Below are 24,648 nucleotides of genomic sequence, written 5' to 3' on the forward strand. Positions count from 1 at the left end.
AGGTTACTGATAAAAATATTTCTGTTTTCTCTTGGGATTTAACGTCTTAGGAAACAAAACAACCTAGGTGGCAAAGCTCACACTTCCCGATAGAACCAAACCTCCCATAAACCCTGGTGAGATTCAGGTATTTGGCCCAATTATAAACCTTTTGCTGGCTCCTGTTTTTGTGCCAGAGTTGAAGCCTGCTAGAGTACATCTAATGTTAATTTTTAACTAGGCAGGCATGCCCAAAAGCCTATTTGTTAATGGGAAGGTTAACTAGGCAAACCCAAACCTTCTGAACTTCTCCTTCTGTTTTGCTGTCCTGCAAATCTTCCTCTCCCTAGTGTCTTTTTTGTACCAAAGGCCACATTAATACCGGAGCCAAAATCCAATCAAGACAACAATCTAGACTAATCACTCTTCCTACGGCTTCCACATAAAGCTTTAACCAACCTCTGTCTTCTCCCTTTCCTTACCCCCCAAGCTCAGCAGGCACTCCTCTGGGCTTGCTCCCTGCCTGTCGTAGGCAGGACCCACGTAGAAAGGGCCTAAGATTTTCCTGCTAAGGCTAGCCCCCTGCGTTCAGGCGGGGGCAGGCGGACGGCAGCTGGGGCAGACCGCAGCCCCCCACGTCCCGGTGCTAAACCTGCCGCCATCCACAGGCCGTGAACACATGTGGGGTACAGCCCGATGGATGGACTGACAGGGACACCACGCTCTGAAATTCAATGTTCACAGATAGATGAGAGCTAGGGCAATTGTGGGAAACACAAGAAAACAACAAAGAGATCATGGGAAGGAAGAGGACTGTCCAAGTCTGTCAGGACTCATTTAATGGAGCTTAATTTTACCAAAGGCCCTGCAGTGCTTTGACGGGTATAAAAAAAGCCTTCCCAGTCGCTGGAGCCTTTGGCTAGTGCAGCAGCCGAGGTCACCACGGCCTCAAAGGCCATTACAGAGGCCTGAGATCCTGAGAACAACAAAATTAGCATTTAGAAGAAAGATTTAAAATATAGCTTCGTCCCGCATGGGTCTCCTACACTACTAGCTCTGCAGCCACACGTCAGAAAAAAGCCTGCCCCACACACCCTGAAAGCTGCACCATTTTTAATTTAATCACCAAAATACGTAAGGCAAGTACCAAACCAAAATATCACAGTCACTAAAATGAAGTATTTTATGTTAGAAGCCTAGATTCAAAACTGGTCTTGATATTAAGGAGTTTGCCATTAGTGAAATGCATCATTGCAAACACTGGGGAAAAAAGAAAGAAGCGTTTGCAACCACAGCGTCAGAGCGCTGAAACCCAGCCGTTACTGCTGGTCTTCGCCCTGCACACAAGAACCCCGAACAGCTCAGAGCCTCTTCCCCACGCCACTCGCACCCATTTGCTGGATCAGTCTGCCGTTCTCACCTTGGGGCAGGTCCTGAGCAGGGGACACCCCACGAGAGGGGCTGGGGGCTGGCTCAGAGTTAGGGAGAGCTGAGCCGGGTTACTCCGCGTGCCCTCGCACCTGCCTGCACGACTGCCCCAGCACCAGCACTTCCACAGGTATCTGCCAGCGCTCTCCTCCTATCCCGCACACCCAAGCGCCATTCCCAGAAGTATTGCTGCAGGAGATCGGTATCTATGGAAACCGCGTTTCCAAACGCCATTCCACCAACTTCTCCGGCACTCAAACACAATTCCCGAAAGGACGGTAGAGCTCCTACCGCTGCTGCCCCAAAGCACCCCGCTCCGGGGTAGGTAACATACCTGCCTGGGGAGGTGACGCTGCCGGGAATCGCTGCGCTGCACGTGAGGATGGCATTTGTCTCATCAGAACTAATACTGGGCATATGGGGAAGCACAGTCGCCGTGCTGCCTGCCCGGGAGCTGGGAAGCAGCCTCATTTGCAGAGGTGTCCAAGTTGTCAAAACAGCACCTGTGCTGACTGGTGCTGGCCCTCTGAGGGCTGGGGAAATGTTATCCAGCGGGCACAAGGCAAGCACTGGGTACAGAAACCTTTGTGTGTTGCTTTTGCTGATTAAAAGCCTCACAATATTCTACTGGATTCTTCAGGCCGAAATAAGGCAAGGATGGGCTGCTTTATACTTCTAGAATATGGTTTTCTAGCAACGCTTAGCTCTTGAAAAGGCGGGCAAAATTTCTGTGATTTTAAATGATGTTCTAGCTGTGGCTAGGACACGGGAAAATGTCATATTTCGACAGAGGAATGAGGTGAGGCAACAGATCCAACTTTTATTCTCACCGGATTGCACCTAAACTCTCCATTTCCTTCTGTTATTTGACTCCAGTTGCAAAATCTATTGCAATAAATATAAGTAAGGAATAAGCTAATTCTTTCATTAATAAATACAAAAGCAGAAAGTGGATATACTACTTAAACATGAAAGCAGTTCCCTTTATAATTTTATTTTCACTCAAAGGCGACTAAAAAAGATAAGAGGTATACAATGAGTTTCCTATGTAACAAAAATTCAGTGTCAAATTTGGGTTGGCAGGCTATGCTTGCTTTCAGTGAGAACAGTTCTTTACATTATGTATTGTGGTGAAGTGCACCCAAACACCGGGTTAAACTGAACAAGCTCAACAGTTTCTACAAAATCAACACATGCCCCCCCCCCCCCCCACCCCCCACAAGCTTACTTATTTTTAGCAGCTGTGGCTACAGAATTCAACGCGAGAAGTGCTCATCAATACTATTATTAGCATGGCGAACACAGCCCAAGACTTTGCAGACTACGTGACTGCGAAAGCACCAAAGCATGAGGGTTATACAGGCCCATTTATGAAAGATCAAGAGAAGTGCTAGAACTGACCCCTCATGTCCGCACAGTCAGAAATTTCAAACTCAAATGGCAAATGTCGTGACGGGAGTTAATCATCACCTCTGTGCAAGCACCCTCGCTTTTTCAGAGTATATGTCTGGGACTGTGAGCAGTCTCATAAAAGGGGGGGGATGACTATTACGGTGTAGTATGTGGATGCTCTTTCTTAGTGCAAAGGAACAACCTACCAGGGAAGTGGGCGGCAACAGCACGTTAATAAACACATGCAGTTAAGTCAATGATATGACAGCTCGTTTGGAGCTGTAAAGCATCATCTTCCTGCCCAGCACCCTGCCCATCTCTACGTTCTGTACTTCAAATAATTACGGGTGTAAACATCTAACTCAAGGACTGTGATTTGCTATGCAGGATACGGAGTGCGCTGGTTTCTAGCAACATCTATCTGATTCACTGTTGACCTCTGTTCACTACACACTTTTTATTGCAACATATATGAACCTCTCCACAAGCCCAGAAATTTTCCTCTGTGTTCTGCAGAATGTAATGGACACAGATAAAAAGTTATGTGCACTGTATTTCTATACTATGTTCTATAATAGCCGTTTAGTGGATGTATATCAACAGCCTGTATGTAATGCCCACATGCACTCTTTCAGGCACTAATGTTACATACTTTTTTGCATTTATGGCATTGATTAAAGCTAGAATCATCATCACAATGTCTTGCTGAAATCCACTAAACGCCTCTTAACAGCCACTCCAAAACCTTACAAAAGGATTTCCACAACTCATCTGGGTGAGGGGGGCAACAGACAGGGAGGGGAAGGGCAGAGAACTCCTTCCCTGAACTAATCCACACAACAAACAAGTAAAAAGGGATCGCAGCTTACCTGGGGGGTTCTGGAGGAGCTTGGGCTGCTGGCGGCTGAAGACACCATGCTCACATTGGGGTTCATACTTCTCTCTCTCTCGTCCTGATAGATACGATCCCGCTCCGAGTCAGGCAAGTTGAGGAAATTCTGCATTGCCCTTAAGTTTACCAGGAGGGACTGGGAAGCTGTCCTAGGGTCTTCTTCTTTACGCAGGATCTCTGACAACAAGCCCTGGTTCAAAAAATTTAAAAAAAAAAAAGAGGGGGAAAAAAAAAAGCCCTGTCATGTGTTGGGTTTGGGTTTTTTTTTTCTTTTGGTTTGGTTTTTTTTGTTTTAATTTGTTTAGTGTAACCAGCTGGGTTGCAATACTGAGAACCTACATCAGAATCTCATGGGCTCTCCCAGAGGGGATATTTTGTAGGAAAGTGTTTTTCTTCTTGGGTCTGGGGTTTATTTTGGGACTGTCCTATTCTGGCACTGTAATAAGCTTCTGAGTATGGAGATGCTGGATAGAAAGGTAGGTGCATTGGGTAGAAGAAATTGCAGTTACCACCAGGTGCTTGCTGCAAATATTTTAGGAGCTGTTAGATCTCTCTCTCTCTCTCTTTTTACTTGAAGCTGGGAACACTTGGCAATCCTATTCATCTTTGACAAATCTGCCAAGGTTGGTAAATTTAGTTTCGACATTTAAACAGTGCAGGAGGTTTATAAAGAAAAACGTTTGGCTTGTTTTTGATGTTACAGTCCGTTCATTTTGGTTTGGACAGTCATTTCTGAGAGGAGAAAAATGGAGCAATAATAAAGACCTAGAATCTAGCTTTAGGGACTTAACCTGTTCTTTCACGCCTCATTTTAAAATACCACGGTCTTCACATTGCAACCATGAATGAACACCATATTCATCTCATTTTTACAAAAGTCGTTATTCCAGGAGGTAACCAGCACAGCACTTCCAAAAAAGGGAAAAGAAAAAAAAAAAGAGTTGGAGAGATGAAAATGTCATTAAAAGAGGCTTAAATCTAATGATGGGATTAAATTTATGCATAACTGTATGCATTCAACAATTCCACAGATTATCTAGAAGTTAAAGGCACAACACACAAGCCTGGATCAGAGCCTACAGAAACTACCAGGACACAGCGTGTGCCACCAGCTTCCCCCCGGCACCCCTTCGCATCCGACACTTGACAAATAGGTATTTTACTCCAAAAAGCAGTAACAGCAATTTCCTGAACTATAGATGTTTAAAAGTACTGGTGTGCAAAGAAGCAGAGAGGGATCATTTCTGCCCATCGAGACTAGGTATATCATAAGAATGGTGTATATCATAAGAAATATCATAATTTTAAAAGGCTATTCTGCCAATACATCTCCCTGAGCAGTCCAATACGCTTCCCGCTCCCCATGACCCAGAGGCTCTCTGCACTGCTGCTCCCAGGAACGCCGGCCACAGAAACCATGTGAAATCCCAGTGGGAGCTGGGAGAGCTCACCTCGACCTACTGCTGAGAGAAGCAACATTCAGCAACTGCATGCAAAGGCACACTGCAGTGCCCCAGACACGATTTAGCTGTCGCTGTTGACATGAGCATTTTGCAGTTTTTTTTACAGCCACGACTGAGGCAAGCTGCCTCAAAAGTATAGTCAAGGCTTACTCCTTTCTTGTAAGAAGAAAGTTACTAGAAAACAACCACGTAGTCAAAACCCTGTAATATTTAGTCTTAGTTTGTTTTCTTCTGTATCAGGCAGGCAGTCTCCTCCAAAAAGCCTTGCTAAAACACTGCCACGACAGTTGGCCAATTAACCAAATGCCAACATTTTTAGTATATATTGATCTTGTTTACCAGACTTCCTGACAAAACCAACAGACCAGCAACAACTTATCTCTATCTGCGTTTATCTGCTATCTGCTATTAAACACCTACATTAAAACACATACATGAAAGCTCTACTTCAGCAGCGTTGATGCCAGAAGTGCTCAAAACAAGCTACACACACAACCTGAAGGTAGGCTGCTCACCTCCATTTTTTCAGCTCCTCATCTACGTAATCAAGCTAAGAGATTCCCAATTACATTTTCCTGCAATTATCAGAGTAGTTACCAGAAGGACTGGAGCTGGAATGGAGCCGCGGTGGGACCCTCCAGTCAGAAATGGGATTGGAGAGAGAAGCCGGCTGGTGAAAAAGGTCTACACTGGGAAGAAGTTTGAAGAAGGTGCAGTGCTGAGCTGGCCCTGGGCTGGCCTCTTCTATTCTCTGTGATCTCAACACAACTGCATGCTCATACTTGGCTGCTTCCTCAGGGTTTACCACCCCTCAGAGAAGCTAGGAACATTTTGAAAAGCCTTCCAAAGTTTGCCAGGCTCACAGACTGAAGGAGATTAACCAAAAAAGGACATTACAGAAGCTTGAAGCCATGACTTGAATGAATCCAAGATCAATACAGCAAGTCCCTATTATAATTTTCCCTTAAAGTCAGTGGAAATGACTGTAATGCAGTAAATAAATGAAATGCAGTAAATAAATGAAATATCAGTTCCACAGATTCTCTAAATTCTTAATTTTGGGGGTCTTTTAAAGGATACATAGCTTCTTTTTTTTATAGAAAAGACCAACTTAAAAGTTTAGGCTGAAAGAAAGGCACCTGAAAGCTACTGGAGCTGACTCTAAGACAGCTTTCTCTCCCTCCCATCTTAGCCTGGCTAAATTTATGGTCCAATTTCAAAAATGGAGAGCAGAAACATATGTGAAAGCATGCCAGCAATTACTTTTCAGTGCAGTCATTGACTCCCTATGTAAATCAGAGGCTCAGAGGTACAAGTGGCTTGGTCATGGCACTAAGAGGTATCTCGCTGCCTGAGATACCAGCTCTTGTGCTTGGAGGCTCTGATTCATCACCAGAAACAGCTTATCATGGGCTAGATTCAGTAGTTTTGAACCCTAGCATGTGCCTCCTGCTTCTACAAGGGTCTCATCTCTGCTACAGGAATGTAGCAGTATTTTGCATCGCTGCTGCTCAATCACTAGGCTGGGAGCCTCACCTCCTAATGCAGGCAGCTGCTCCAGGGAGAGGACTAGCTCCTTCCCCCGGGCAGCTCCTCACGGGGGCCGAGCTGTGCTCCCCCACACCTCGCTCCAGGCCCACAGGTAGGAAACCTGGTTGCAAAGAGGGTTTTTCCGCAGCTCCTCCAAGTGCTCTGGCAGCTTAGGAACCATGTGAACAGCAGGATAGATAATAAGAGAACTGACTCAGAGGGAAAAATCTCATGTCCTCCTGCAACCGAAGAGAAACAAGGCTGGTAAACAACAGTGGCTAGATAGCTGAGTGATAGGGTAGGACGACAAAATAAAGTATCTGGAGAGCAATAACGTTTACAATAATGTAATTCTGAGCTACTGAAGTATACACAAACTAACCAGTGAGCAACATTATAAAAAATAAAGTGATATTAAATAATCTGTTCAGCCTTTTTGTCACCTGCAACAAATTAGGCTTTCAATATGCAAAACATCTTCCTTCCAGAAAAACAAATGATCATGATTTCATTTAATTGTAATTTAATGAGGCATAATGTATTTTTTAAAGTGATATACACCAGGTGTGTGGTGAGGAAACTGGCCCAGCCAGACAAACCCTACTGTTTCTATTTTTGAGAAAACCCTAAAGCCAGGGACTGTTTTCGTTTCTGCAAATTATGTTTCTGCTGGAGGGGGTGAGGGAGGGAAACCCACAGCATTCGTACATTTGTTGTAAAATTCCATTGGCTAAATTAGCTCATTCTGACTTACGTCTCACATATTAAAAAAAAATTTAAAAATTGGCAGTTTGCAGAGTAACCAACTCTGCAAACTGAAAAGAAGATCTTCAGGGACTAGAAAGTCTCAAACTGATTTTAAATAGCCAAACAGATCTTCTATACCAAACACAGCTCTCAGAATACATTTTAGGACATGTAGCTTGATAATATCTTTGCTTTTTCACTCCTGTGCATCATTTTTAAACCAGCTGCTGAAGAGGCAACTGATGAAAACTTTAATGTTCACATAGGCCATGCTCACAAATGAGGTGTGCACTCACTCCAAGACAAGGACTCTGAGCAGGCACAGTTTGGTCTACCCTTGGAACTTGCACCATTTTTAAAATTATACACTGGATCCATAATTGACTTTACAAAAATAATACCAGCGGTGGAGAAAGGAGCACATGTCCAATCAAAATAAAGAAGTCACTGGATCTATTTAAGGTAAGAGTAATTCTGAGAGTGTTTTTTCAGACTAGCCGAAATGTAGTCTTTCAAGCTAGCATAGTTGCTGTCATGGAGGTTTGCTGTGCACTCACCTCTATGAAACTCCGTTTGTGAACTCACTTCTTTTATTTTTATGAACTACCGGATTTCCAGGACAAACAACCCAAACCTCATGGGCAAGAAATCTTTTTTTAAGCAACTTCTGGAAAACGATGCAGTACAATGTAGAGCGAATGTTATTCAAACGGACTCCTACATCCAAAGGACCAACTGACCAGCCTTCGAGGCCAACACAAAGGCTCAACCAAAGCCCACAGAAGGCGAGCGAAGCCTTTCTGCCTGCTTCCCAAAGGGCTTTGGCTCAGACCTGGAAAGGGTGTAAATGAGATCTCTGTGGGACAGCAGACTGCACTACCAGTGACCAAACACAGGACAGTTTTCCAACCAGAGCTTTTCAAAGCAATCTGGATGGGGGTGAGGAGGTCATGCTGGAGTGCAGCCCAGACACCGATGTCCTGGGGACAGAGGAGGATGAGGGCCATCAGGCAGCAGGAGACTTGCAAGCACTGGCCAGGACCTCACACGTGTCAGGTCCGATGGCCTGGATGGGAGCTGTGCTCCCCCTCGTACAGACCCAAGCAATGCGTCTACTAGAGCAGGCACTAAGGTTAAAAAGGTTCAAACAGGCTTTGGACAATCGAAATGCTGGCCAAGGCAAAAACTTAAATAAACCCAACTAATGTGCTAAACCTCAGTTTTTATGTTCTGCATAAGGAGATTATATATATGAAGGACTAAAAAAGCATAAACACTTTTTTCATACTTTCGGTTTATTTGTGCCTCTCCATACTTCAGCTATTGCCAAAAGCAACAGAAAAAATGCTGAAATACTAGAAAAATATTGCTCCTGTAGTACTTAAAGCTCCAAGCACTTTCAGCCCAATACTTGTAACTGACAGTCTCAAGAGAACAGCTAATCTGCTTCCCATCAGGTATAGCTGCGACACTGATCAGGATCAGAAAATGTACGGATTTACTCAAATTCAATATCTGAACCTTAACTATCAGTGATGTAAACTTGTCCCCTCTCAGCATCCCAGTTCAGCACACAAGGCCTATTTCCAGCCATGGAAGGCAGCACTCAGGAAACCCCTGCTTAGCTACTCATTCCTACTGAACTGCACTAAAATCGTACCTTCAGCAGACAACAAGAACCTTGATTTTGCGAGGCTAAAATGAGCATATATAAAATTGTCTGCTACTTGCAATGAAAGCTAGAGGAAGCAGGTCAGCCCGGGGAGCTCTGCAGCAGAAGCACCAACTTCTCATGACCCTTCAAGGAAATAAAGTGCCTCCACCCACTGCGTTTTTCTCACGTCAAGGCAGGCTTTTACCATGACATCTTTGCCTCTCTGCATTTACTCCAAGTCCCACCTTCAGTATTGTCTTCTGGGCTGAATAAGATACATTCAACAATTCTAAAACGACTTCTCTTTGCCTCTAAGTATACAGCACTTGACAAGAACTTCTATATGAAGTACTTGTAGGCTTCTTAGGACTCAAGCTCATTTTCAAACGCTCACTGCTTTCTTTCCGTTCCCTTGCATCTCTTCTCAATTCCAGCTAGGATATGAAGCAGAAGTGCTGGAAGTCTCTTACAAATGCTTATTCTGGCAATGTGTCCAGTTCAATTTTGCTAAGCAAAATTGTTTTAGCTAATCAGTGGCCATTTTTGAGTGGTTGGCCAAACCAAGCACCTTCATATCCATCCTGTCAGTTTCCAACAGGCAAAACTGTGTTTGCACCCTGTTCCCTGACCAACTCTTCTGTCTCAATGGGCAAAACGCGCAGTGCCACGTTCGTGTCAGTTCATATGAACTTCAGAACTCAAAGGACTTTGACTGGTTTTCCATCGGTGTGAATGGGAGACCAGCTGTCTCTCAGTACCCCTCAGTGTAGCTGAATGCATCACATCCGTCCCTCATTTAAAAGAAATCTCCTGATCTCTAGATTCACTGCCTACAGCCAGAGTATGAGCCTCATTCTTAAACTCATTTAACTAATGCTAAAATACATACATCTCAGGAGAGAGCTGCTTAGGCACAAAGCATTTAGAGGCTGATTTGAATAAAACTTATACAGGGTGCAACAATGACAATTTGATTTTTATTATTAAAAATGAAGTGTTTAAATCCTCAAAGAAAATGCCTTTATTACATTAGTTTAATAAAGCCTCTTTTTTATTATGGTATCTCTTTTTATGAGGGAAGACATGTGCATGTGGAGCTGAATGTGGATGCATGGGGAAAAGGAGGCAGAGAAAGACCGACCACCTGCAGCCACAAAGTGCCACCATTTATATGACACGCATGTCAAACCTTTATACTGAAATATGCCGGAAAATGAGCAAGACGCACAGCTCATGCACACTCTGTATATCCATGCATTTGCTTCCAGGGCTCAGGACTCCTATGCATCAGCTGAGCAGGCAGCAGCCGCCTCCTACAAGCACACATTCTAAAAGCCTGACTCACATGCTACTTAAGATCTTTTCATTCAGCCTATTGAATACAATTAAGTTAATTGAAACTGAAATTTTGGGCAGTGCAAAACCCACTGTTGGAACAAATATCCCATGTACCAAAAATCTGCAATTTATTAAATTAAGCACTTCCCTTACAGACTGCCTTCTTTCCTGCGAGTACAACAGAACGCTGCTTGTGCCACATTACACACAAGAATAAAACAAGCAGGCAGCATGAAAGGGTTTCATGCAATAAGAGAGAGTTTTCTATCGGGAAAAAAAAACCAACAAAAAAATCCCCCCCAAACCAAAACCAGAACCCTTGCTAATTGAAAGTCTGTGCACAATGGGGCAGACACCATAGCGATGAATGTAGCATGACTGTGTCACTAGATACCAGTCAGAGAATTAAAGCTGCTTGTCTTCCTCTTACTTAAGTTAAAGGGAAAATTATTTGCAAAAGGAATTCTGTCCAGGATTTGGCTCACAAGCAAGCAGAGGTGGAAGAGTTAGTTACTTCAACAAACCATATTTCTAATCTTACAGCCTCTTAGAGGACCCTTTTCTGATTCCACTTCAGTTTGGGGGAATTTTGCCAAAGAAAGCAGAATTAGACATAAATGAGGAGTCACCACCCACCTCCCTCCTTGCCTGCCTCCAAAGCCTTTCTTTGGAGCTTCCTTACCAACCGCACTCCTTCTCTCAGAGTCCCCAACCGCTCTACAACTGACCGGCGACACTTTTGCAGGCCACAGAAGCATTATTTCCCCTTTCCTCATTGCAGGACCCTGGACACAGTCGCACCAGAAGCTGGGGCACCATCCACCATTGATCCTGCATTTCCCTGCGACTCAACCCACTCCTGCAGCCAAGGTGTGACCGAATCCCCCGAACGAGGTGGATCAGTTTAGTTTATTTCATCATAAATTTCACTACATCTGAGGCTGGTCGAGTTTCCTCCTCCCTGTGCTGTTACTTTCTTCAATCCAAAGAGGAGCAGTTAGGCACCAGCTAACCGGGCAGGAACCAAGCTGGGTAAGCGCTGCCTTCCTATCTGCAGGCTGGAAAGCCAATGCTCTCACCCACAGCTACTCAGGGTGGGAGGGAGGGAGCACTGCTCTTTGGGAAGAGAGTTACAAGCAGCCTGAACATGCCCAGTGTTTTTATCCAGCTCTCTTTGTATCTGGCACCACAACTGTTTCATTCACAAAGCCTCAGGTTCACGGATATTTCCAGCTTCTGAGGCTGTTCAGTAAAACAAGCACTGGCCACTCGCCCAAACGTTTTACTAGTTTTGGCTATTATGTCAAAACATTGGCAAAAAAAAAGATGCTTTAAAAAAAAAGAAAGATATAAACAGAAACACTCATTCAGTCTATAGGCTTTGCAGTCCACTGGGCACTCCCGAGGAGGAGAGAAGCAGTTCACTGATTCAGTGATTTAGACTGTCTGGACTCTTACAAACAGCCTGACCAACTGTCCTGACAGCAACTCCATGAGCCTGCAGCACACAGGGACGCTGAGCAAGCGGGAAGAGGAAGGAGAGTATGTTCATTTTCATTATGCAAAGCAGGACTCAAATGACCTGTTTTCCAGCTAGGACTCTGAAGAGCACAGATCACTTCAGCACCTCCAGATTTGCTAAAAAACTTCCCAGAGAAGGACATAGTAAATCCGAGAGAGCGTTTTCATGCATTTCCTTTAAAATAGTCCTCTTTCTTCTGTAACCATCACCACCTGCCCACTTCTCAATACATTACGACCTGAGACAAGCAAGCTTTGGTTATTACAACCTTTTGGTTGCAACCCGAGTGCTGTATTAGGAGACACTATAGTGCAAGCGGGAGATGGCACAAGGACTCTGCCCTGAGGACAGCCAAAATCCATGTGTGTATTCTCCTCCAGGAAGAAGCCCATAGCCTAGGTAACAGCTTTGGCCAGCAGTCCCCTTATCCTGCCTCCCATTTCACAGTAGCTCAGCTGGCCAGCCTGAAAGGTGCTCATGCTTTTAGAGGCTACTAGTCACCTAGAAGTTATCCTGATTTAACGATGATGCATGCTGCAGCCAGGTAGGCATTTTTGGAGAACTCCAGCCTGCACTGACAGCCCCTTTGATTTTACTGCACTGTTTGAGACCAATGAGGGACAGCTGCTCCCGCTGTGCATTAAAACCTTCTCACCCTCTGCAGCTTGTATCTTGCAGGCACTCCCTTCACTCTGGCCTTTTCAAAGCTTTGACTGCTTATAAAAATGTGCACAAGGCAAAAGGCAATTCCAAGGGCAAGGTGCATCTGCTCTGCCTCTGACAGTTGCACTTCTCCTGTGGATTTGCAGTATTAATCAGACTTTTCCTTGTTTTATTCTCAAGATTGAATGGTTTTACACAATCAAAAAGTGCCAAAGTCTTAACAGAAAGCAAAGCTTTCACTAATGACTGTTTTAATGGCAACTTCAGCTTATAGCCTGGCTGCATGTCAACATGCTTTATGAAAATGCCCTCCATTTTAAAATAAAGATATCAGGTATGACCATGTAACTCTCAAGTGCTTGATGGGCCTCATACAGCTCTCTGCCTTCCATTCAAACCCACTCACACTCTTATACGCAGTTTTTAAGACCCAGACAAGGATGCCTATTTTTCCATTAGCGAGCTATTAGTTCATAGCAGCAGTCTGAACAAAGGGAACAAACTATTTCAGTAAACAACACATTCAAATCAAGGAGCCTGCAAATTTCCAACTTATGGGTCACAGGCCAGCAGAGCTGCAAAGGGGAGTCAAGGCCAAGGATCTTGGTCATGAAGAACTTGGGCACAAACTATGCAATTACAGAAGCAAGAAACTGAACCTCCTGCCCCAGCAATACTGCTAACCGCCTTAGTCATGGCAAGCTTTCTCCACTCCCTTGATCCACACTTCCCTGTATGAGGCAGTGGGCCCCCTGGTTGCCTTGGGGGGAGGGAAATGGTGGCCAGCTAAGTGTAGGGCCAGGAATATAAACACCCCTTCTGTGTTGTGCCCTCTGCCTGCACCGTACCTGTCTCAACAGGGCTCTAGGAACAGGGCAGAACAGCCCCAGCACCACTCCTTGGGCTACACCACCTTCTTGACAAGTTTGAATAGCAACTCACTGCAGTCCACAAGAGTGGATGATACCTGGAGTTAAAAACCGCAGTGCTGCCAGCTTCCACAAGAGAAAGGAATGCTACACACAGCCTAAGAGGGTGTCTTTCCAACATACAACATTCTTATCATTGCTGAGCACGTTGTAGGCAACACCAGCTTAGACAAACATAGTAGTGTGCACCACCATTTTAAATATTTTGAAGGTGATGTAGGAATTTCCTACTCATTGGAAATAGTGCCATTAAAACCACCTTCAATAACTCTATTGTCTCTGTGGGTCTGGTAACTCTCTTCCACCTGTCCTGTTTGCTGAATGAATAGGCATTTAGATTCCACAGGGTGGAATGAAAATGGTGACATTGACTCTCTAAAGACAAAATAAGAAGAAGGGACAGAGGTTAGCCCAAGGCATTTACTAAAAATCAGTCATACACACTTTGAGAGTTCTTCATACCCAGTTTCAAATAAATCTGAAAAAGTTCACTTTGGAACTTTCTGCTTGAAAGAAACCCTCTTCATGGCTAACACAGCCTGGGCCAGCTCCTGGCCAAACACCCCATGCAGCCCTCCCATGTGCACAGCAGGTATGAAGCTGCCTGATGTTCAGTCCTCGCGTCAGAGTGGGACCTCAGTAGGAGCACCGTGCCCCAGGAAATGCACAGGATTTGTCACAGAGCCCGAATTGCTTTGTTTTCATGTGTGCAGACAACATCACCACAGGTATAAGCAAATACTGTTGTCTTAAGCTATGTATTTCCAACTTTAAGAGGAAGATTTGGATGTTTCACAAACCACAGAATTGCACCTCTCCTTCTTCTGACCCTCCTCGCGCCCCCCTTCCCACACACACGCATACATACATGTGTCAGCCATTTGTTCCGATGGATTTAGCCTAGTTTGGATCAAAGCCTCCTCTACTTCGTTTAACAGATTTGCTCAGACGGAAGGTCTCAGGGGAGAAATAATGTTAGTAAGAGGGGGGTTTTCAGCATTGAGTATGTAGGTCATTGGACTTTAAAATAAATTAGAGAATAGTTTATCTATTAAACAAGCCTCACAGTACATATTTCATGAAGCTATACTTAATTATAGGCTAATGTGCACCACAGAGCTACCACGAAGAAAGATTAAGCAATGGCCCATAATGCAGTGATTAATACAATTATTAGCTGGCTGGCACACAGCATCTATTATTTGGTACCATCATGAGAAACAACAGACCTCCAGTTTCTAAGGCTGGCACTTCCTGTGAAATGCAACAAACCCAAACATTTCTGGAGAGAAACGCACACCTCTCTGCACCTCCCGAGGAGAGGATCCTCAGGGGCAGCAGGGGGAACACAAGGACGCGAGAGTAGTCTTGAACTTCCACTTCAAGTGCCTTTTACAGTTTGCTTCTCCACCACAGGTGTGTGGAAACATCCCACATCTTTTACTGTGCAGCGCAAAGCTGACTGTCTGAGCACCTCTTCTTAATAACAGTCTCTGATGCGAGGGGAGCTTGATTTGAGTTGGAATTAAAAGCTGAAGACAGGGAAGCATAAATATGTACCTACATTCTTTTGCTACAGTGATGGCTCCTAGGGACATGATGCACTATATGTAAGATGCATTGGTATTCTATATCAAGGCCCTGTAGACTAATGAAACAGAGCTGTGAGATGAGCAAATCTTTATGGACATTTAAGACTTGCCTGTTCTGGAATCAGTGTCATGGACTGTACAGTATATCATATTACTTATGATGGAGAGCTAAGAAGTAGGTAATGTCTTTCCTTTTATATACATCTTTTTGTGTGGTATCTTGTGATGAAGCAACTAAAATCAGGGAAGTTTTGTTTGTTTGTTTGTTTTTTAAAGAAAAGCTAGAGAAGTTAGTGTACCCTAAGATAAATGTCAGGAGGAGGACAGGAGGACTGACAAAGCCAGTGATACTGGCACCCTGAATTACAGACACTGTTTTATATACTGAACTCAAATTTAAACTGGTCGGAGGACAGAGTCTCACATCCCACTTCCAGGTGCAGCCCTGCCCAGGAAAGGTGCTTGGCACCTTCTCAAATAACATTACCTCGGCAGGTCCACTGAGTGCCGCTCAGGTCTGTGCTCCCGATGAGTGGGCCCAGTCTGAATGGTTACACACCTGGTGTCCTAAGTCATACAGGGCATTTGAAAATGCTGTCAGGTGTGACTGGCCCACAGTCACACTGCCAGGAGCCACTGAAGTTGGGAAGAAACCATATTTCACCCAAAGACCTGCTTAGTGTCCTAAACCCACTAGATCTACACCAGAACACTGCAGGAGGTGTAAAAAGACCAAAAAAACCCCACCCCTCAAAACCCCAAACCATACTGCAGCTGATTTAGTCCACATTTCAGGTGATCTATCGACAGCGTGGCGCTATCTCTACCATAGCGGCTATTAAACGCTATAGGCAGATGCAATGCTGTGCCACTGCTAGGCAGAAGCCAGAGTGGTCTCTCTCACATGCTTGTCTTTTACCTGCTGTCCTGGAAAGCCAATATACAGTGTTTGGTCAGTAATATGCAAGGCTTGGGGGTTCCTAGACACAGAATCAAAACCTTGCCTCCTTTTAAATACAATAGCAGAACTGTCGATTTAACACACAAGTTGTATGACAGCTTTCTCATTGGGGAACGAGCTTTTGGTTTAAAGGCAGACTTGGGCATTACCAACCCAGCTCTCCCAAATCTGGCTAAAGCAGGGCTCTATGTTCAGTGACAGTGGCAAAACCCTCACCGGCAACGTTACTGCTGACCTCTCGCTCAAGTTCAGAATATGTCATTCTGTCAATACCATCTACCTTGATTATACCAGGCTTTATATACAACGAGTTATGATCCCAGAGGGATGAAAAGCTTTTCCAAATTAAAAGCAGCATTTTAAAGAGGAAATACTCATACATTCCTATGTAGTTTTCATTTGATATCCTCAAGGCTAACCCCAGAACTCAAAGTCACGTTGATTGGAAGTGAATGTTTTTTCTGAGTGCAGCCATCTTATGAATTTAGTGGAAGAAGGGAAGTAATAAAAATGTGCTCCATACTTTAATTAGTTCCCTCATAACATGGCATTTCCAAAATGGCAGTGCCAAAGAAAATCATTAATGCAGGAGAACAGACAAAGGCACTGTACGGGGCAAGGGACAGACCTCCAGGAGACACACACCCCCACCCCCCACCCCGTTTTTCTCTTGCCGGTAAAGCTTACCTCAAAGACCAACTCCAATTGCACAAAAGAAATTTGTACCAATATTAAATACTAAGCCACGTTCCATTTCTTTAGCCCTGCTGCAGAGTACCACAATTGAGAGACGATACTTTGCTGTGAATGGCAGCAGGATAAATGTAAATGGCCTGTCTTTCTGAACACACATTCACCCAGGGTACTCCAGGTGCTAGGCTTAAGCTGACTCTATCACGCGATCATTTCAACATCTGCATTCTACTAGGCAAGTGAGAAATCCTGTGTCAGATGTAGGAAAGCAAACACAATCTGCTGCAAATGGCAGACATCTTTCCCAGCAGTCAGTCTTTAGGCCTATGCACACTTGTCTTACACATTTCTTGTGGCAGTAGCCTCTGGCACTAGTTGTGGCATCACTGTACCACAGGAAGGAACTGAGGAAGTGACAGAAGCCCAAAGACACCTCTGACTCTCACAGTCTCTGTCACCCCTTCCTGGCCATCAGGCAGGGGCAGATGTGGAAGGTTATAACCACAGGGAGGAACTCGGGGAAGAACTCACACGAGCAGAATTACTGCTAGAGAACAAAGCTCCGGTAACAGTACGGAGGTGACCAAATGCAAACGAACAGCTGTTCCAGGAAGAAACAGCCTTGCTCAATCCCGACAAAGAGACTGGGGGAAAAAACAGAGGGTGGTTTGACTTGTTTCTACAGCACACCTCCTGCCTTGATCTGCAGCAAAACCATACAGCCCCACAAGAGCCACAACCTTGACCTCTCAGCACTTCTTGGTTATAGAATAGAAATTGATACCTGCGTGCGGTTGAATGCTACTCTTGCAAAGACAGCTTGAGACACACTGGCTCTCTTCAGCTCATCTCTGACTTGCTGGTAAATATCTGGAGAGACTTCCACCGATGAATTTGATGGCTCTGGTTTGACAGCTCTAGGGATGGGTGGATGATTCAAGAACTGCTGGTTGATAGCTTGTGGGTGCTGATGAGCCAATAGCCGGCTGACAGCAATCTGTTGGTTTATCAGATGGGCCATTGCTATCTGCTGCCTCACCAGTTGTGGACTGAGCTGAGGAGACAGGAGCCCAGGGTTTATCATTGTCTGCATCGTTGGCACTTGGTTTCGGATTGGAGTACTGTGGTGAATTTGGCCATGAGGAGACTGTTCGTTAGTTTTTCCCAAGGTTGCCAGCTGGTTGATATTTGGTAAGTGCATGGGACGTTGACCAAGAACACAATAGTCTGAAAGGTTTTCTCTTTCCACTCTTTCCACTGTTAAAAAAAAAAAATTAGTTTGCTGTCATTTCAGTTTGCACTTACAAGAGGACTGTTAGGGTAAGGGTTACTGCAGGTCACTGTACACAACAGCACCTGCTTTAGTTTGCAAATCTACACTTGCATAAAAGTTTCACAGAAACATAAGCAAAAGCAGCACAAAGTAAAAGCAGCACAATAATTAACATTCTTTTGGACTTCCCAGGCATCACCTGCTGCTCAGGAAGCCTCCTTATCAAACTGGTAGCAGGTATCATCTCCAGCCTCATTTCCTAAAGAAATGAGCTCGGACATTGCCACTTACACTGTCACTAACTTTTGAATCTGTCACAGCAAATTGAGTAACTTTTAAAAGCGGTCAATGTTTCAGAATCACTGGCATCTAGGTGAGGAAAGAAACCCAAATTAGTATTCACTTACACAAACCCAATGGAAACTAGATCATTCCCTGTGCAGCTCATGGAACAGCTTCTCATTACAAACTCAGCAACTATTATCTTTTCCAACATAAACTCTACCTTGCATTGTGTGTGGGTAAAGTTATCTGGTAACGTCAATTCACCTAGGTGCACTACAGGAGAATCACATCGCTTGTCTGAAAGCACGCTACAAAACCATGCAATTCACACAGGAGAAAATTTTAAAGCAATGGTTCCTATATTGAAAGCCTCATCACTATGAGTCTGTCCAGGAAGCTTAAAGCATCTCTGCATGAATATCCACGTTAAAGAAAGTGGCCTCACCCTCTTCAAAACAACTTTGTTTAGAACAACAAAGACTGCGATCCCTAAGTGACACCATGCTACAAAAAATGAAACACCACCCACAAAATGCATATACTGTAATTTTACATACTGATATTGTCCCTTTTAAATACTTTATGTCAGCAATATTGCAATATCTTTTCATGTAACTGCAAAACTAAATGCACATACTACAAAACTAAATTTCCTCTAAAAGTAGTATTGGAAATAGGAAATTAAGTTTAAAAAGTACATAGATATAACTATTACTTAGATAATTTTAAATAATCAGAAGTCATTTTACAGTCCATTGCAGATTCTATGAGCATCACTACATGCAATTGGATAGGCATTTATATATTGATCTGATATAAAAGTGTTCAGGGATGCATATCCTACAACTAGAAAACTACTACCTCATGCCTGTATTGCTCTCAGCATATAACAAGATAGGATTTATTTCATAAATGCCATAATACTATTATAACTTGTGTAATGATTAACAACTGTACAAAGCTTTGAACTGTTTTTTAAAACTTAATCTATATAAAGCTTTGAAGCATTACACAGTTAATACTCGGGATGACAGTTTACTGATGACTCTCTCTGTTTCCTTCTAAATAGAAAGACAGCTCTTTTCACCTTCCAGAGTTAAGCTCAGACAGAGAAGGCTGAATTCTCACTGAGGAGGGAGTCATGCCCTGAACACACACGAACACACACAAACACACACAGTTACTATCTTTAGAGCTACCATTCTGGAACATCACAAGTTCTGAATTTTACAACTAGGTGAATCAGTACCCAGGATTTTCTTGTAAGAAATTTTAACTCACTCTTCCCATTCTTTTAAAGGAAAAACCCACAACATCTTTAGCCTTCTATAAAATAATTGCTTTAAAAAACATTTTAAAATAAAAATTAAGCATTTCTAAGAAAACTATTAATTCAATTTTTCCACAAAAGCCAATGTTCCAACCCAACTGATTTTCTAACTAAGTGCTTATTTGTGCAATATATTTCAGCTATGAAATGCAATGCAATACGTGCAATACACAAACACTATTGTCAGCAAATGACCATTTTGCTACCTTACTCACAGGCTGCCAGAGACACAATGCAGTATTTCAGTTTGCTGAAAATATTAAAAATCCCTATTCAAATGCTGCTCCTCATGATGTCAGGCCTCCCTGAAAATCAGGTACAGAAAGCTCCATACTGCTAGTGTCTGGCTGTAGGAGCTGTCCTGGTTTTGTCTGGGAGAGACTGCAGTATGAAAACCGAGTAGTGTTAATACCAGGGACAGACCCGGCATCAATATAGAGATGTCACGTGTGGGCAGTGGAGTGGAGAAGAGGGGCTGCTTTGTCACGGCCCCAGACCAGGTTCTACAACACGGACACTTCAAAGCCCACGTGGCCGTACTAACTATTGCCTCCTCAGCCTCTCCACAGTAAGCCTGCACCTGAGTAATGCCATTAAATACACACAGTTGCCAGCAAAACCAAATGTTAATTATTCCAAAGGTGCAGTAGCTACTTGGCAATCAGGAATTAATCTGATGTAAATAGAATAAAGATGTTGCTCAGTGTACATGAAATACTTGGAGCATCCTGCTACAAGAAAATACAGTAAGAGCTACTTCCAGTCTTCATTTACCCCCCTAGAAATCTAGAGTCCTTCCACTAGGAGTTTCAGAAGAGCTGAAATAAAATCTGAACTATTTTGTAGTTTAAGAAACACACAGAGAATAAGCCACTGAAACCAACAAATCACTACTTGTTAGAACACAAAAACAGTAACCAAGTGTTTTTGAAAACTTGGTGAGAAATAAATATAAATAACATTCACTTTCTGGGCTGAACCACATTTGCCAAGTTTCCACCCACTCCTGACTTTAGTGCCAAGTTATAAACCCCTATAAAAATAAAGTTTAAGATGAAAAGGCTGCCAGGCTGTTAATCTCTGCAGAGCTACTTGGAATTACAATTATACAGAGCCATCACCTGACTTGCTTCCATAGGTGTATTTTTCCCTTATTATCAGTTTCCTTTTTCGATCACATTAGACTATACAGCCATGCATACACTCCCAATAAACAAACCAGATTCTAGTCACTTCAACCACTTCAATAATAAAAGGTTACCATTAACAGTTACGCTGGATGGAAAAAATGTGCATTACTCAACTCCTCAAGACTCTTTCCTTCTCTAACACATTGCCCATATCAGATTCCCTGTTGTTCTTTGGTAACTATGGATTGGTAGGGCTCTGCGGGGCTGGACAGGAGCAAGCTTGAGACAACCCCAAGATAGAGACTGGCACTGCCCTGGGAGACAGGCCAGCTTGCAGGCAATGCTCTGAGAAAAAAGGGATACAGGAGTCACAAAGCTGCTGTGACATCAATCTTCTGCCTCAGATCTTCCTGAGACAGGGTTTTTCCATTTGCATCCTCCATTTTCCATGTTCCTACCCCATTACAGTCTTTCCCTTATCCTTCCCTTGTTTGCTATTGCTCCACTCGAACTGTGGATACGTTTACAGCTCTTGTAGTCCTTCACGAACTGGCTGGTACTTGAATAATTGGAATACAAAGCAGTGCAGACAGAGCAGCCGGACCTTAAACTGGGAAGGCAGCAGCTCCATGGACATGTGCTGTCTCTGTTCAAGTACCGCTGATAAACTTCCTCTGTTAGCAATGCCTGTGCTAGTTAAACAAAAGCTGGTCCAGGAGGCTGTTACCCACCTCCATCTGTGGTGTGACCACAGCAAAAGACATGGCAGTGTTTCCCTTTTCTCCCTGCATCGCACTGCCTCGTATATGATTCTGCAGCTCTTTGCTCGCAGAGCTCTTCTAAACCAAGTACAATGATACTGTCATATTTCAGAGCCACCCACCCTTCTGAAGCCATACACTAGGTAGGCAGATACAAGGTGTCTGGACAACAGGTACTGTGCTAAGCTCAGCAAGCAGCTCTCAGAGCACTCCAGGATAGCATCTGCCCTTTATTTTCCTATACCCCACTACAGCATGTCACTACCTCTACAAGACAGTCAGAAACCAACATAATCCCCAGAATGGGAGCAGCACATTGTCATATTTCAATGTTCCTTTCTCTTGTAATGATTACCACGTGTGTCAATGTATTTCAACTCCATACTGAGTTAGAAACTTCCTGGATACAGCACAAAAGGAATCCAGTGCACCCTTCCCCTGTGTGATGCTCTTAACCTCTACCCGAATCTTCCTTGCGCAGTCATACAGCTGACAGTCCACAGCACAATAGCTTGGGGTGGTCTGCATGCAACTTTCCATCTGAAATAAAACTAGCTCAAAAGATTTAAAATCAGATTTATTTCTCCACCTTCCCTTCCCCTCACCCTTTATTTTCACTGAGTTGTTAATAGGAACATTCTGACAAACAGCCTGTGGGGCATTTAGGGCTTATGAGCAGCACTGAATTGACTGACAGCACTGGAAACCAAATTCCTAGGCACAATAATGGATGCAGCAGGGAGAGCAAGAGTGTAACACGTCTCCCAGCACTACACTGCAGTGGTGACACAGAGGACCCACCAGCACCCATGACCCAGTGAGTCCTGAACTTTTTAGTCCCACAGGCATACGAGCACTTTGTCCCAGAGTAGGAAGAGGCTGGTAAAGAAATGTTCTGTAATAAGTTACTAGCCCGCAGAATTGCCATGCTTCAATTGTGACAGGATGTCACCACCCAGGGCTGTTCTCCAGTGCTTCAGAGTTTGCTTCTTTGTCTTATTTATTATTTAAAACCTGGTGATCATAAAAGCCATTACCAGCAGTGGTCATGGCCAAGCAAGGAAAGCTCTGTGAACTCTGGTATGCCCTGCACTAAGCTTGAGATAGAATGGTTCCCACAATTTCTCTTGGCTTAGCACCACCCTACTCACTGGAGCAAGACCTGAACTTTGGAGCCCTGCTTGGGGGACAAAGCGCTCTCCGCACAATATCACCCTCCGCCTTGGAGAGACAGAGCTGCTGCACTACACTGAGAGGGTGCCCTCTTGCTTATGCTACATAATTATGAACTACCACTTTGTAAATAACGGAACCACTCCAGAGCACAGGAGGTGCTTTTAAAGTGGTAATTCTGTATCTTTTCATGTATAATTAGGATAATTACTTATTTCTTTTAATCACAGCCCACTTAACCACTTCAGTGCGAAGGGCTGGTCTGAGGAGTCTCATTTTCATTCAACATCTAATCTTCGTATTTACCCAAAGTTGTTCACTGACTTCAGTCACTCTCTGATCTCTGCGTAGGCCATTTGTTCCTGCAGTCGGAACTGGAGAAAAAGCAGGTTGACTGGAGAGGCAGACTTGATAAGAAGTGGTAACTTTTAAACCCCTTCCCTTCCTCTACTCCTGCAGGATAGCAAATAACTTCAAAATAGTTATAGAGCACATACAGAAATTGTTTGGCTGCTGGCTGTGGGTAGCAAAGGCCTTTATCCAAGCCTAATGGAAAACAGACAGGAAAGGCCATTGTCTGTTCTTCATTGTGTTGCAAATTGTTCAGTTCCCACCAAAGTACAAATCACTATTTTTGTATTTAGAAGAATCATCATTAAAAGCAGGCCTTTGATCAGCATCAGTTTCAGGTGAACTGAGCACAGTGTACTAACACTGCTGACTCTCTCCGTGCAGCTGGCCTTCTCCTTCCCTTGTCCTAAAGACTAGATCCAAATCATCCCTTGGGACACAGAGATGCTAACATGTCTTCTGTCAGTTCTGCTTAAACATAGGAAATCATATTCTTCCCATGGGCTGTGCCTGGACTGCATTGCTTCCAAAGATGCTTGTCAGAAGAGAAGAATTTAACCCATGATCTTGTTTTTAGACTATTTGGGGGTTACTCTCCAGGTTCAAGAGGGCATATAGAAGTATGAACTCAGTTCTTCATAATTATGTTAACATTGTTTGTAGACAGGACATGCCAGATCCATCTGGCAGAGAAAAGCATTATGTTGAAGGTGCTTTAGTGACCACCTGGTCTAATGCACAAATATTGATCAGGTGAAATGGAAAAGGAGAAGCAGGGCAAACGTTACTCACACCTGTCTGACAGAAACACAGAGAGTACTGATTTAGATGGACTGATGTTTTCATCTGATATAAAAACACCTCCCTTCCTGTCCAACTCCTGTGACAGAAGTCTGTCCTGCTATTTAAGTACTAACCTTTCGTGGGCACCTCAAGAGGGAGGTGCAAACCTCCTAGAATACCCAGTCAATTGTGCAGTCCCTCCAGGAGATACGTATGCATCTCTTCCTGACTCATATCATCACAGATGGTGAAAGGAATGAGACAGAACACAAACATCATTAAGGCAGACATATAAACTCCTCAGATACTTCAAGTGAACAGAATTCAGTTCTGCTCTCAGATTTTCTATGAAATCCATGGGATCACAGACAGACACATTGCAGCTTTCACACCAGAAAGCTCATGCCTGTACCTAAGCTCCAGGTTTTCCTCCCATTCCAATCTAATCTCCAGTAATGCTTACTTTCTAAAAATTCCTTTCCTTTTGAGCTAACATGTCGCTGTTTGGCAGCACACAAAATTTTTTTTTTTTAAATAGGAAGAAAAATTCATTTTGAGATTCTGCAGATTTAAAGAAAAAAGGGTTTTCTTTTTAGAAAATGAACACTACCGTTCTTTATGAAGAATTCAAAAATGGCTGGACAGAAGTCCCAGCCCCAGAACACAACTGGTCCTCACTGAGAAAAGCACTGTACTTGGAACAGGAGATGTTTTAAAACCATAAAGGTGAGTGGCATTATTTGAGCAGGTTTGGTCAGCATCTCTTAATTTAAAAAGGT

General features: G+C 43.7%; 1 protein-coding gene across 1 annotated transcript in view; it reads right to left on the reverse strand.

Annotated features, from left to right (window-relative positions):
- Window positions 1-24,648, reverse strand: part of SATB2 (SATB homeobox 2) — a 112,069-nt gene that overhangs the window by 36,929 nt on the left and 50,492 nt on the right. The window contains exons 5-6 of the mRNA XM_010564396.1: window positions 17,568-18,040; window positions 3,669-3,881 (exon numbers count right to left, since the gene is read on the reverse strand). Of these exons, the coding sequence (XP_010562698.1) occupies window positions 3,669-3,881; window positions 17,568-18,040 (686 nt within the window). The remainder of the gene's footprint in view (window positions 1-3,668; window positions 3,882-17,567; window positions 18,041-24,648) is intronic.

This window comes from Haliaeetus leucocephalus, unplaced genomic scaffold (genome assembly GCF_000737465.1).
Source record: "Haliaeetus leucocephalus isolate CR32 unplaced genomic scaffold, Haliaeetus_leucocephalus-4.0 Scaffold1, whole genome shotgun sequence".
NCBI classification, from domain to species: domain Eukaryota; kingdom Metazoa; phylum Chordata; class Aves; order Accipitriformes; family Accipitridae; genus Haliaeetus; species Haliaeetus leucocephalus.